This window comes from Rhinoderma darwinii, chromosome 10, assembly GCF_050947455.1.
Source record: "Rhinoderma darwinii isolate aRhiDar2 chromosome 10, aRhiDar2.hap1, whole genome shotgun sequence".
NCBI lineage: Eukaryota > Metazoa > Chordata > Amphibia > Anura > Rhinodermatidae > Rhinoderma > Rhinoderma darwinii.
The window spans coordinates 100,648,669-100,663,855 of NC_134696.1; the positions used below are offsets into that span (position 1 = coordinate 100,648,669).

A 15,187-nucleotide genomic window follows, 5' to 3' on the forward strand; every position below is an offset into this window, starting at 1 on the left:
AATGCCCTTCTCTTTGCCCTTAGGTTTGCCTGATACACTTCCGGTTTAAAAAAAAAAACGCACTTCCGGCCTTTGAGTAGTGACATTGAAGCGGGTGTGCGGACGGAGAGCTCGAGGTGAGAGGCCGGGGACTTCCGTGTCGCGTTACCGGCGGCCTAGTTTTTCCCTTTCTGGGTGATTCTCAATGATGTGGGACGGGTGTAGTCATTCATAGTTTATAGATCATGCGAAAAATGGATGTGGTTGGAAGCCATTGTGCGTTAGAACGCAGCGGCTTATTGTCATGGGCTGTTATAATTAAAGGGACAGTCCACTTTTTTTTTTACAATAACCTATCTAAATGCCCTATTAGGTGAGTACACGGTATTCTAGGGGGCCCATTGGTTGAAAGGGCACGGTGCCATGATTGGATTCCTGTTCCTGGTGACAACTGCTAAATGTGAAGGATCTTGCTTTTTTAATCTGCGCAGAACCCTTGTCCTTGTGGAGCTCCCCTTTAAAAAGTAGGGGGCTGAGTTACTTAGGACAAGGTGTTTACATATATATATATATATATATATATATATATATATATATATATATATAGCGCAGGAGCGTCTCTGTTAGGCCACGTTCACACAGGCCAGTTATGGGGCGTAAAACCAGGCAGCGTATCTGCCCTGGAACCCGCAGGGAATTCTGGCTGAAAGAGCGCACCAAACTGCGGTATGTTTTTTTCAGGCGTAATTTCTGTTGTGGAATACATTGGTAAAAAATTTATACTTACCCCGTTCTCCGTAGTCATGGCGACGCTTCTCTCTGTTGTCCGTGCCGCGTGGCCTCCTGGGATGATATTTCATCCCATGTGACTGCCAGGATGCAGAACAGAGGGACGTGTCGCCATGAGTATGGAGAACGAGGTAAGTATAACTTTTTTTTTTTGGAGTTGTGATTTTTGTCGCAGCATTTCCACTCCAAAAAACGTAACTTTTTCGGTTTGTTGCTGATTTAACTTCTTCCTTGAGTTCTGCGACTGAAAAGCAGCGATTCCGAAGCATGAATTGCCATTCTGAGTATCATAAAAAATGCACCGCAGGTCAATTAAATTTTTTTTTTCCGTCTGTTTTTTTTCCGATTAACGCAGATATTATCCACTTTGCTGCTACTGTGTAATGCTGGGGATTTTCCGTAATGAAATCCATTGCGGAAATGATCTGTAGTGTTTATGCCACGTGTGAACTTACCCCAATGCTGCAGTGATATAACGTCAGCGTTCTCTCTCTTGTTCTAGGGTTTCCAAAATGGCAGACGACATCCGTGCAAAGATTGAGAACTACAAAACTGCTCCGTTTGACGCCCGCTTTCCAAATCAAAACCAGACCAAACATTGTGTCCAGAACTATCTGGGTAAGGAAAGTGTCACCTCTGTCCTGTGACCGTCCCCGCTGCTCTCGATTTCCTGCTGCAGCGATAACTTGACGACGGAGGGACATGTGAGCGCTGCAGGTGGTCACCGCTGCGGACAGTTATTGGCTGCAACTATCACATGTCCACGTGTCGACTCGTAATCGCTGCAGCAGGAATTGGAGAATGGCGGAAGACCGGCCAGGAGCACAGGAGAATTAGTGTGGGAGTATGACATTTTTTATGTTTGTAAGGCATTGAGTTGTTTTTTTTTTTGGTTTTTTTTATGCGCTGTATAATCCCTTTAAGTTTATTCAGTGTATATATATTCAATTGACCTATATAAAATGCAGTCACTGTGTACATACATTACATTACTTGTCCTTTTATCCTGAGTTACATCCTGTATTATACACCAGAGCTGCACTCACTATTCTGCTGGTGGAGTCACTGTGTACATACATTACATTACTTATCCTGTACTGATCCGGAGTTCCTTCCTGTATTATACTCCAGAGCTGCACTCACTATTCTGCTGGTGGAATCACTGTGTACATACATTACATTACTTATCCTGTACTGATCCTGAGTTATATCCTGTATTATACTCCAGAGCTGCACTCACTATTCTGCTGGTGGAGTCACTGTGTACGTACATTACATTACTTATCCTGTACTGATCCTGAGTTACATCCTGTATTATACTCCAGAGCTGCACTCACTATTCTGCTGGTGGAGTCACTGTGTACATACATTACTTATCCTGTACTGATTCTGAGTTACATGCTGTATTATACTCCAGAGCTGCACTCACTATTCTGCTGGTGAATTCACTGTGTACATACATTACATTACTTATCCTATACTGATCCTGTATTATACTCCAGAGCTGCACTGACTATTCTGCTGGTGGAGTCACTGTGTATATACATTACATTACTTATCCTGTACTGATACTGAGTTATATCCTGTATTATACTCCAGAGCTGCACTCACTATTCTGCTGGTGGAATCACTGTGTACATACATTACTTATCCTGTACTGATCCTGAGTTATATCCTGTATTATACTCCAGAGCTGCACTCACTATTCTGCTGGTGGAATCACTGTGTACATACATACATTACTTATCCTGTACTGATCCTGAGTTACAGCCTGTATTATACTCCAGAGCTGCAGTCACTATTCTGCTGGTGGAGTCACTGTGTACATACATTACATTACTTATCCTGTACTGATCCTGAGTTACCTCCTGTATTATACTCCAGAGCTGTACTCACTATTCTGCTGGTGGAGTCACTGTGTACATACATTACATTACTTATCCTGTACTGATCCTGAGTTATATCCTGTATTATACTCCGGAGCTGCACTCACTATTCTGCTGGTGGAGTCACTGTGTACATACATTACATTACTTATCCTGTACTGATCCTGCGTCACATCCTCTATTCTATTCCAGCTATCAGGACACCTCAGGTAGCGTTTGCTTTTCTAAAACCTCATTGACATATCGCACAATCTTATTACTCTCCGATCCTTAGTTAGAGGAGCCGGTTGCTCTACAGTTGTGGTTCTGCAGACACGTTACTGGATATATGTGGCAGTTTCTGCACCATTAAGCTTGTGAATGGGAACGTATGTTTTTTTTTTTTTTTACACAATCTCCATCTGTTCCCTGTAAAGCATCAGACTCTGCACATCCTCGGCTCTAGGGATCTCTGTGGTCTGCGATGCTGCTGGTCGATGGTTTTTCAGTTTGTTGCTAATACAAGGCGGTGTTCACACGTAGCATAAATACTGCAGGTCTTCCGCAACAGGTTTTATTGCGGAAAATCCGCAGCGTGTTACAGTAGCAGCAGAGTGGCTGATATGTGAAAAAATGTCAACGCGCTGCGGAACAAAGAACGCCACATAAAACGTTCATAAATTGACCTGCGGAGCCTGTCCATTTATGCTGCGGACTTGCTACTTTTCCGTTGCAGGTTTTCTTCACTTTATTCAATGGGGAGGTAAAACCTGCAACAAACGGCAGATGTCGTCAATTGTGCTGTGAAAAAAGTGCCGCAAAAATCGCAACTCAGAATAGTTTTTTTTTATACTTACCACCCGGGCTTTGTCATGGCAACGCTTTCTTCTGTTCTCCGTCCAGGCTGGCGTCCTGGGATGGTTCATCCCATGTGACTGCTGCAGCCAATCACACTCTGCAGAGGTCACGTGTGCTGAATCGTCCACCTCCCATTGAAATTAACGGGTGGTGGAATTTTGCGCAGAAATTCCACCACTTGAACAGGGCCTGACGCATTGTATCTGCCCTGTGTGAACATGGCACTAAGGGTATGTTCACACGGCAGCCTCCGTTACGGCTGAAATTACGGAGCTGTTTTCAGGAGAAAACGGCTCCGTAATTTCAGCCGTAATGGCATGTGCAGGCGCTTTTCGCTGCGTCCATTACGGACGTAATTGGAGCTGTTTTTCCATGGAAAACGGCTCCATTTACGTCTGAAGAAGTGACCGGCACTTCTTTGACGCGGGCATCTCTGTTTTTACGTCCGTAAATGGGGTGTGTGAACCCAGTCTAAGAGTCTATACAAGTTATTTATTAAGATTAATCCGCGCAGATCTGTGCTCCCGCTATGCGAGTCGGCAACTAGTTCTCGGTCTGTCTTCTCTGCAGATATGAATCCCCCGGCGGTTTCATCAGACGCCTGCGGGTCTCCGGCTGTGGCCGCGGTGCAGACCGACCTCAATATTTACTGCTTCTCACAGAACGATCCGTGACCTTTACAATTCTATATCCTGAATGAGTGCGGTGACCGCAGGAATCACGTGATCTAGACGACTCAAACGAGAGTCACCGCCTGCGTCACGTGATACGTTCCAGTGCTGCTTACTGGCTGCGGTAGATGAGAAGACTCTGCAAAACCGGGGGGTACTTGCTTTTCAGCCACCCCGGGCGTAACTGTATAAAGAATTTTTTATTTTATTTACTTCGGACTGCCTGCTCCGGTCTTTTTGGACAGACATTGTTTTCTTCTGTCATCCGTTATAGACGCTATAAATCTGCGTGAAATTCTGTGCTATTTCTTAATATATATTTATATCCGTCGGCGTTTCAGAACCCCGACAGAGAGATTTTAATTTAGTTTTTTCTGCAGCCACCACTAGGGGGAGCCCCCTGCATACGTATTGATACAGCTCCCATTGACCTGGATAATAAGTCTGTCTACAGTAAGTTCTAAGCTCCCCCTAGTGGTGGCTGCGGTTACACTTTAACCCTTTCATTGCAGCTGTTCTGGTCTTATCTGTGATCTCGTGATTGACTGGAGATTACTTAATGTGAATTTTATTTCTCTCTTTAGATTATCATCGATGCCAGAAATCTCTGACCGCTAAAGGGAAGGACCCCTACCCATGTGAATGGTACCACCGTGTCTACAGCTCCATGTGCCCCAATTCATGGGTAGGCGATGCCGTACACTTGAAGGTCTTCTGTTTACGCACCCAGTGCTGCTGCTCCGGGGCAAACCTCCTGCTTGATCTCTATACCGGGTTTACCTGTAGGTTTAAAGGGATCGTCCCACCACAACAGCTTTATGACCTATCCACAAGACAAGTGATCAGGGTTTGATCGCTGGGACCCCCACGATCACAAAATCATTCTTTATGGGACTGACGGAGATTGGCGAGTTCAGTGCTCGGCTATCTCGGAGTGTCCCATTCAGAATAAAAGGAGCAGCAGCAGCGCACGTGCGGGACTGCGCTCCGTTCAAACAGGACTAAAGACCCCTGTTCTGGTAATAACGGGGGTCCCACCGATCAAACACTCCTATTCACAGGATCGGTAATAAGTTGTTATGCTGGGACAACCCCTCGTTATAGATGATGTGCGGCATATCCGTTATACTTGACATGGGCTTAACCAAGAGGAGGGGATGCCCTAATGCTATGAAAAGGGGACCCCATTACAGACTTGCGTCGCGCAGTCCGTTTAGAATTGACAATATGACAGCCATAAGACTAAGTCGTGATTAGGGGGCACAAACCTTCCCGTAGGGGTGGGAAGTCCATTAGTAGCCTCACTCCTCCTGTCTTTTCTGTCCTTTGGTTTGGATTCCCGGTGACTCGTTGCCTTCGCAGCAACTTGCGGGTCGCAACTAAACCACATTCGATACCATTAGTAGTACAGTGTCGCTCCGTCGCGTGGCTACAAGTTGCCACGTAGCCCTGAAACGTGTTAAATAAGGTTCTCGGGGAATTGGGTGATGAAGACGAGGGCATATTTCTCCCTCACACCTTCTCATCATGTCTGAATCCGCAACCCCCCCCCCCCCCCAAGAACCAATCTTACGGCTACAGGCGCAGCGCCATCTTTTGCAGGTCCGCGCAATAAGTACGTCTGGATCTATAGACCCATTTCTCCTTTGTGGAGATGTAAATGAACACTGCCCCCTGTAGGTTGCTAGAATTAGACGTTCAGTTCACCCTGTTCTCTTTTCAGCAAACTTTTGACAGTCCTCCGGACCCTCGTACAACGGTATCAAGACTCGTGTCATTTCTTTAGTCGACTAATGTGTTTTTGGCACAAACTGCGTGATCCCGGCCTTAAGGTGCAGATAACTTCCATACGAGGTTTATACGTATTTTACGCGACTGTTACTAAACGGACAGCAGGTGGCGCAATACACTTATAGATGGTCCTAGATATACTCTCTGTGTGACTGCTGCTACTGCCCCCTTGTGGTTTCATAGTGTTCCTTCATTCTTTTTCTCGTGTAGGTGGAGAAGTGGGACGATCAGAGAGAAGCTGGGACTTACCCCGGTAAAATATAAATCCGCGTCTGTCGTGAAATGGACTCTTCTTGATTCCGCTAATCTGGAATGATGTGCACTTGAATCCTTACGTCTCCGCTGGGAATCGTCCACATGAATCTTATGATCTGTGTTACTCCACTATGGGAAGAGAGCACCTAGTACATGTATTTGTGTCAATAAAAAAACCAAAACCTGGAAAATCTCAAACTTTGTTGTATTTTTAGCATTGACTTTAATGGGTTCCGTCGGCGTGTCCGTGATTTTACCGGACGCGATAGCGCAGCATGCAGCGCTAATGTCTCCGGCAAACCCTGACGGAGCTGAGACGGAGGCGCCTAACAGAGCCTATGACGCAGATGTGAACATAGATATGGGAAAGGCTTTCATATTTCAATAACCGCAGTAATTTGATAAGGTTTCTTATATATTAAATATTTATTGGGTCCCTAGGACACTTATATACAGGAGACAGACAATTAATGAGCAATTAGCAAATGTTTATATAGTCACAGTGCATTGGCGATGTGGAAATACATCCTGAAAGAGCAAGATAAGCGTCCAGCCCTAGAAACGCTGATCTATAGAGCTCTGCTGCCACCTTGTGCTCATACCGTGAAATGCAGCAAAACTTGTTTCTATGGCAAAAAATCATTCGTGCGCCTTGTCAAGGTGGAGGTTGTAGTTTTTGACGAACCATATAATGGACGTGTAGTTACCAAGTTAGGTAAGTCCCGGACCCCCGCGGCTCTCCTGAACGGCTCTTCTCGTGGCCCTAAAACCGGCCTTATTTCTATAACGTTTATCCCTGGGTAGGGCAAGCCCAACGTAAGTCACCTTGTGCCGGCCGTGGGAACAATTTGGAAAATCACTGCAGTATAAAAATATACATTTTAATAAGTTGGGGAAAGTCTGGGGCGATAACAAAGGGTTAAACAATGTTGGGTGTTATCAGGCGTCAGGTCTGAGGAGTTTATGATCACGTCATGCGAAGGAGAAGAAAATTGAATGCCCCTTTACTGTATATAGACGTAAATGTGTTATTAACCTCTTATTGTGGTGTGGAGATCTGATCGTGTGAAGTTACAGGCCCAAAGCCTGAGGCTGCACTACCGAGCGGTTCTGATAACCATCTTCAGTGAGTACGGCATCTAATTTGCGTTACAATCTAATGCAGGTTCAGTACAATTCCTTTTAATCCGGCACTTAATGGTCCGGACATCCTGCTAATTTGGTCTGTAATGAAAACGGCGCCATTTCGTAGTCACCAGAACCAAATTCCCGTTATTAGAGCTGGTTAGACGATTGAATCCGTGATCTGTTTGGTTGCTAGGGCAACCTCTCTGCTCTGGATTAGTTTTCCTAGGGAAAGCTCTGATGTCCTTGTTCTCCATAGCAACCAATCAGATTACTCCTTTAATCTGTTCAGTGCTGTTTTGGAAATGAAAGCTGCCTGCTGATTGGTTGCTATAAGTAACTGCTCAAACCACAGACCGAAATGTCGGGTTTACTGCGGTTCGCCACTAATCACCGCGGTTTTCACTTACCTTTGCCCCTGCGATGTCACATGACGGCTGCGACTGATATGACGCTGAAAACCAGGCAGCGCTAAAATATGGATAATCATTGTATAATGGAATGTTCTGCGTTTTTCAAATACTTTGGGGGAGATTTATCAAAACTGGGGCAGAGAAATGTAGAGCCAATCAATCAGTTTCATTTTTTTTTTTTTTTAGCGGCCCTTTAAAAAAATGAAAGTAGCAATCTGGTTGCCATAGGCAACTACTATACTTTCCTTTGCACCAGTTTTGATGTTGTATTGTAATAAATGACCATTTCAAGAACTCTGCTTGCTTTTTAGTGAATGAAAAAAAGACAGCATTGTCGTAGGCTGTCATCATGAACGTTGATAGAACTGACAAAATGGCGGTGACGTTTTGTAGTCCCAGCACGCCTTAAGATGTATGTGTTTATTAATGCATCGGGTCTGTTTATCACGGAAGCCCCGACGCGGTGGCAGATCTGTCGTGTTGAATTACGATGGGTTCCGTCCTGCAGCGTTACACTGGATGACAAATCTGACGGAATTTGCGACAAGTTCTGATCGAAACCTCCAATGCAAATGTAAACAGCCTTATTGTACTTTGTTCTATGAAGTATCTTAAAGGGGTATTCCAATCTTATAAAGTGACATCCTAGCGCCACGATACGCCATCACTTTTTGATCAGCTCTCTGAGATCCTCGTTGTCAGGATCGTGGGGTCCCAGAGGTCGGACCCCCCCCCCCCGATCATAAAGTGATGGCACATCCTAGCGATAGGATGTCCCTTTATAAGGTAAGAGTAGCCCTTTAAGTACCTATAGATTGAAGCCACGTGCTTCACCGGTACACGTTACCGTCCCGCGCCCTCATAGACGCCACCAGTCTCTGACCGGTCAGCGCGTGTTATTAACCCCTTAACGAGCGACATAAAATAATAAAACAAGAAAAGGCCTGGAGTCGTCTTCTACGGTCCAGATGCTAAAAATTGTATTCATCTGTTTCTGGGAAATGCGACTAGTAATCTGTCCACTTATCACCCAGCTTTCCTAGCCTCCTGAACAGCAAATATACCGGCTTGTGAACACTTCACCCCCCTTGACTTACAACATAGTTCTATCTGCTTCTGGGAAAGCTGGGTGATAAATATGGCCGCCATTACAGTCCTCACAGGCGTTGGCAGTTTTGCAATGAAAGACCGGTTGTATCGTTCTATACTCGGGGATAATGGCTTTTCAGGAGTTTAGGAAAGCCGAGTGACTACCCCCAGTGAGAGCTGTAATTGTCGCTTTATTGATTCTCACCCAGATTTTCCAGAAACCAAACAGTGAAATTGTTTGAAATTTTATTCAGCTAATCAATATGCCCACCATCCAGCTTTTCTTGGCTCCTGAATGGCAAATGGCCTAGTGAAATTGACAGATGAGAACAACTCAAGGACTTTTAACCCGGGATTTTTTTTTAAAGGGGAAATACTCATTTCAGTGTCTTGTGATCTCCGCACGGCGAGGGTCCGACTCCTCTGAAATAATGTAACCTATATCTAGGAGCTAGAGGCTCGGTCCGTGTGATGTCATCAGATCCTAGAGCCCTGATTGGCCACGCACCGATGAATAGTGTTCCGGCCGACAAGATGGCCGTCTTAGCTGCGCAGAATACGTACAGTCTAAGACTTCATTTGGCGTATGCTGCAGGTCGTTATTATTATAGCTCTCAGATAAACGACCCTCCTCATCCGTCCGTCTATTGCTGGCGAAAATTCCACATTTTTAAAATGTATTTACGGCCGTCACTCGCTACCGTCCATCTTTATTTTACTAACGTCCCCGTTGGAGACGACCGAAGCCGCCTCCACCTCCGACCCTTCCTGCGAGTCACTTGTGGTGGCGGTCTGGTTGCCTTTGCTGTTGGTGGAGGTGAGCTGCAGCGCCTCGCCCTCCTCGTTGCGCTCCGCCAGTTCTTTGGCGCTGCAGGTAGGAGTCGGTGTTTCGTCCGTGTTATGGAAAGTATCGTAGTCGACTTCATAAAAGCCTTCTTCCAGCGTAAGGACCGGCATAAAGCGGTGACCCCAGAGCACCTCGTTTTCTACATAAGAGCTACGCGCTTGACACGTCATACCTATAGAAGCAAAAAATAAAAGCATTATAGAAATCAATCCAACCAAAACTTGTCATTATCTGATGTTGTCAAGGCCCCGCCCCTTTACAAATGTCACTAAAAGCATCTGTCCTGCTACTGCGTATAACATATATTGCGGCTCAAACATAGTACATGGCCGCGAGTCACCTAGTAACTCTTTGATGTTTGTAAGTGGGGTTGTGACAACCTCACATTAACTCTTCAAATTATGTAATTAAAAGGGGTGGGGCTGTGACAAAATTTTATTAGTTTACAGAGTGTGCAAATATCACTGGTTCATAGTATGACATGTTGCAATTTCCCCATTAACCACCAGAGGTCAGTGTTGCATAAGAAATCTGGTTTCTAGTGACATCTCCTTGGGTAAACCACTAGGTGTCGCTCTTCACTATATGTAGAGTGGGAAATGAACATGAGAATTTCAAGAGTGCAGTTCAGCATGATGGAATATAAGGCTGGGTTCACACGTGGCGGAATTTCACTTAAATTCCGCTGCGGACACTCCGCAGCGTTAATCCGCAGCGGAGCCGTTTGTCCATTGACTTACACTTTAATTTAGCAGTGTTCGTTTAGACGAGGCGTAAAATTCCGCTGCGGAGCATAGGCTGCGGAGCGGAATTTGGTGTCCGCAGCATGCTCTGTCTGTTGCGGAGCAGTGGCGGACTGGTTGCGGACTCATGGCGGAATTTCTCCATTGACTTCAATGGAGATTCTAAGTTCCGCAATGAAGTCCGCAGCTGTCATGCACATGTTATGTGGCTGCGGATGCGTCTTGCTTTTTTGCCATGACATTTCTTCATTCTGGCTGGACCTATGTATTTCTAGGTCTACAGCCAGACTGAGGAAGTCAATGGGGCTCCCGTAATGACGGGAGCGTTGCTAGGAGACGTCTGTAAATAGTCACTGTCCAGGGTGCTGAAAGAGTTAAGCGATCGGCAGTAAGGGCGGGTTCACACATAGCGGAATTTCACTTAAATTCCGCTGCGGACACTCCGCAGCGTTAATCCGCAGCGGAGCCGTTTCTCCATTGACTTTCACTTTAATTTAGCAGTGTTCGTTTACACGATGCGTACAATTCCGCTGCGGAGCATAGGCTGCGGAGCGGAATTTGGTGTCCGCAGCATGCTCTGTCTGTTGCGGAGCAGTGGCGGACTGGTTGCGGACTCATGGCGGAATTTCTCCATTGACTTCAATGGAGAGTCAAAATTCCGCAATGAAGTCCGCAGATCTTATGTGTGCTGCGGAGCGTATTGTTTTTACTACCATGACATTTCTTCATTCTGGCTGGACCTATGTATTTCTAGGTCTACAGCCAGACTGAGGAAGTCAATGGGGCTCCCGTAATGACGGGAGCGTTGCTAGGAGACGTCTGTAAATAGTCACTGTCCAGGGTGCTGAAAGAGTTACGCGATCGGCAGTAACTGTTTCTGCACCCGGGACAGTGACTACCGATCTCAATATACATGTATCTGTAAAAAAAAATATAAGTTCATACTTACCGAGAACTCCCTGCGTCTGTCTACAGTCCGGCCTCCCAGGATGACGTTTCAGTGTAAGTGACGGCTGCAGCCAATCACAGGCCAAGCACAGGCTGCAGCGGTCACATGGACTGGAGCGTCATCCAGGGAGGTCGGGCCGGATGCCGAAAGAGGGACGCGTCACCAAGACAACGGGCGGTAAGTATGAATTTCTTTGACTTTCACTAGGGAAAGTGCTGTCCCTTCTCTCTATCCTGCACTGAATAGGGAGAAGAGAAGCACTTTTCCTGCAGTCCGCAGCGGCCAGTCCGCATCAATTTTCTGCACATTTTGTGCAGATCCGCTGCAGAATCTGCAACGCAGATTCTGTGCGGCATTGATGCGGACAGTTGCGGAGGAATTCCGCCATGTGTGGTCATGCCCTAACTGTTTCTGCACCCGGGACAGTGACTACCGATCCCAATATACAGCAACCTGTAAAAAAATAGAAGTTCATACTTACCGAGAACTCCCTGCTTCTGTCTCCAGTCCGGCCTCCCAGGATGACGTTTCAGTCTAAGTGACGGCTGCAGCCAATCACAGGCCAATCACAGGCTGCAGCGGTCACATGGACTGGCGCGTCATCCAGGGAGGTCGGGCTGGATGCCGAAAGAGGGACGCGTCACCAAGACAACGGCCGGTAAGTATTAAATTCGTTTACTTTCACTAGGGAAAGTGCTGTCCCTTCTCTCTATCCTGCACTGATAGGGAGAAGTGAAGCACTTTTCCCGCAGTCCGCAGCAGCTAGTCCGCATCAATTTACTGCACATTTTGTGCAGATCCGCAGCAGAATCTGCAACGCAGATTCTGTGCGGCATTGATGCGGACAGTTGCGGAGGAAATCCGCCACGTGTGGTCATGCCCTAAAAGTGTGCAAATAAAGTATTGTTCTTATTCATAAGCCACAATTCCTCTAAGGCCTGATAGCATGCTTATACCTCCCGAGATGGGAATAAGGGACAGGTATATGCAGTACGCTGTGCTCTTCGCGACAAATTGTTCAGACGCTCAGTGCCCCCATAATAGTGCCAGTCACAGTGACCCTACTAACAGAGAAATATCATTGCTGCATGGAGTCATTATAGACCCCCCCCCCCACACACACACACAATACAGGGGGTAACTGGGATATTGGAATAGAGGAATTTTAATTGCAGTCGGATATGACAAATGCAAGAAATAAATGTGGATAATTTAGAGTAAATATTATGTAATAATGTTTAGTAATAAGGGCTCAGATCCCACAGTAACTACTAATATTGTGGAATGGCACTTCTCACTAAATGCAAAAATTAAAAGAAGAGGAAAAGACCAGGAGCAATGTGTAATAATAAAACCCCTCAGTGCCCCCCTCATATCAACATGGAAGTGATGAGTCCTGAAGAACTGAATCTCGGCTGTACAAATGATTATTATATTCTTGTATATAGGGGCAGTATTATAGTAGTTATATTCCTGTATATAGGGGCAGTATTATAGTAGTTATATTCTTGTATATAGGGGCAGTATTATAGTAGTTATATTCTTGTATATAGGAGGCAGTATTATAGTAGTTATATTCTTGTATATAGGAGGCAGTATTATAGTATTTATATTCTTGTATATAGGGGTAGTATTATAGTAGTTATATTCGTGTATATAGGAGCAGTATTATAGTAGTTATATTCTTGTATATAGGGGACAGTATTATAGTAGTTATATTCTTGTATATAGGAGCAGTATTATAGTAGTTATATTCTTGTATATAGGAGCAGTATTATAGTAGTTATATTCTTGTATATAGGGGCAGTAGTATAGTAGTTATATTCTTGTATATAGAGGCAGTATTATAGTAGTTATATTCTTGTATATAGAGGCAGTATTATAGTAGTTATATTCTTGTATATAGGGGCAGTAGTATAGTAGTTATATTCTTGTATATAGAGGCAGCATTATAGTAGTTATATTCTTGTATATAGGGCCAGTATTATAGTAGTTATATTCTTGTATATCGGGGGCAGTGTTATAGTAGTTATATTCTTGTATATAGAGGCAGTATTATAGTAGTTATATTCTTGTATATAGAGGCAGCATTATAGTAGTTATATTCTTGTATATAGGGGGCAGTATTATAGTAGTTATATTCTTGTATATCGGGGGCAGTGTTATAGTAGTTATATTCTTGTATATAGGAGCAGTATTATAGTAGTTATATTCTTGTATATAGGGGCAGTAGTATAGTAGTTATATTCTTGTATATAGAGGCAGTATTATAGTAGTTATATTCTTGTATATAGGGGCAGTAGTATAGTAGTTATATTCTTGCATATAGAGGCAGTATTATAGTAGTTATATTCTTGTATATAGAGGCAGCATTATAGTAGTTATATTCTTGTATATAGGGGGCAGTATTATAGTAGTTATATTTTTGTATATAGAGGCAGCATTATAGTAGTTATATTCTTGTATATAGGGGGCAGAATTATAGTAGTTATATTCTTGTATATAGGAGCAGTATTATAGTAGTTATATTCTTGTATATAGGGGGCAGTATTATAGTAGTTATATTCTTGTATATAGGAGCAGTATTATAGTAGTTATATTCTTGTATATAGGAGCAGTATTATAGTAGTTATATTCTTGTATATAGAGGCAGCATTATAGTAGTTATATTCTTGTATATAGGGGGCAGTATTATGGTAGGTATATTCCTGTATATAGGGTCAGTATTATAGTAGTTATATTCTTGTATATAGGGGCAGTATTATAGTAGTTATATTCTTGTATATAGGGGCAGTATTATAGTAGTTATATTCTTGTATCTAGGGGCAGTATTATAGTAGTTATATTCTTGTATATAGGAGGCAGTATTATAGTAGTTATATTCTTGTATATAGGGGCAGTATTATAGTAGTTATATACTTGTATATAGGAGCAGTATTATAGTAGTTATATTCTTGTATATAGGGGCAGTATTATAGTAGATATATTCTTGTATATAGGGGGCAGTATTATAGTAGTTATATTCTTGTATATAGGGGGCAGTATTATAGTAGTTATATTCTTGTATATAGGGGGCAGTATTATAGTGGTTATATTCTTGTATATAGGGAGCAGTATTATAGTAGTTATATTCTTGTATATAGGGGGCAGTATTATAGTAGTTATATTCTTGTATATAGGAGCAGTATTATAGTAGTTATATTCTTGTATATAGGGGCAGTATTATAGTATTTATATTCTTGTATATAGGAGCAGTATTATAGTAGTTATATTCTTGTATATAGGGGCAGTATTATAGTAGTTATATTCTTGTATATAGGGGTCAGTATTATGGTAGTTATATTCTTATATATAGGGGCAGTATTAGAGTAGTTATATTCTTGTATATAGGGGGCAGCATTATAGTAGTTATATTCTTGTATATAGGGGGCAGTATTATAGTAGTTATATTCTTGTATATAGGGAGCAGTATTATAGTAGTTATATTCTTGTATATAGGAGGCAGTATTATAGTAGTTATATTCTTGTATATAGAGGCAGTATTATAGTAGTTATATTCTTGTATATAGGGAGGCAGTATTATAGTAGTTATATTCTTGTATATAGGGGCAGTATTATAGTAGTTATATTCTTGTATATAGGGAGGCAGTATTATAGTAGTTATATTCTTGTATATAGGAGCAGTATTAGGGCATGACCACACGTGGCGGATTTCCTCCGCAACTGTCCGCATCAATGCCGCACAGAATCTGCGTTGCAGATTCTGCTGCGGATCTGCACAAAATGTGCAGAAAATTGATGCGGACTAGCTGC

General features: G+C 43.5%; 2 protein-coding genes across 3 annotated transcripts in view; one reads left to right on the top strand and one right to left on the bottom strand.

The window, feature by feature from the left end:
* Positions 1 to 13: 13 nt before the first annotated feature.
* On the top strand, positions 14 to 6,399 carry COX6B1 (cytochrome c oxidase subunit 6B1). The gene is made up of 4 exons (XM_075839056.1): positions 14 to 116; positions 1,271 to 1,386; positions 4,747 to 4,847; positions 6,164 to 6,399. The coding sequence occupies exons 2-4, from the start codon at positions 1,281 to 1,283 to the stop codon at positions 6,215 to 6,217; spliced, it is 261 nt and encodes an 86-aa protein (XP_075695171.1). The 5' UTR covers positions 14 to 116; positions 1,271 to 1,280; the 3' UTR covers positions 6,218 to 6,399.
* Positions 6,400 to 6,647: 248 nt separating this feature from the next.
* Positions 6,648 to 15,187, bottom strand: part of LOC142662275 (G protein-activated inward rectifier potassium channel 4-like) — a 75,342-nt gene continuing 66,802 nt past the window's right edge. For both annotated transcript variants that reach the window (XM_075840408.1, XM_075840406.1), the window contains one exon: positions 6,648 to 9,854. In XM_075840408.1, the coding sequence (XP_075696523.1) occupies positions 9,526 to 9,854 (329 nt within the window). In that variant the 3' untranslated portion in view covers positions 6,648 to 9,525. The remainder of the gene's footprint in view (positions 9,855 to 15,187) is intronic.

Excerpts from the sequence above, each read along its gene's own strand:
- COX6B1 (XM_075839056.1), top strand. The coding sequence starts at position 1,281 with ATGGCAGACGACATCCGTGCAAAGATTGAGAACTACAAAACTGCTCCG. Across the intron at positions 1,387-4,746 it reads TTGTGTCCAGAACTATCTGG|ATTATCATCGATGCCAGAAA; the intron begins GTAAGGAAAGTG and ends TTCTCTCTTTAG. Across the intron at positions 4,848-6,163 it reads CCATGTGCCCCAATTCATGG|GTGGAGAAGTGGGACGATCA; the intron begins GTAGGCGATGCC and ends TTTCTCGTGTAG.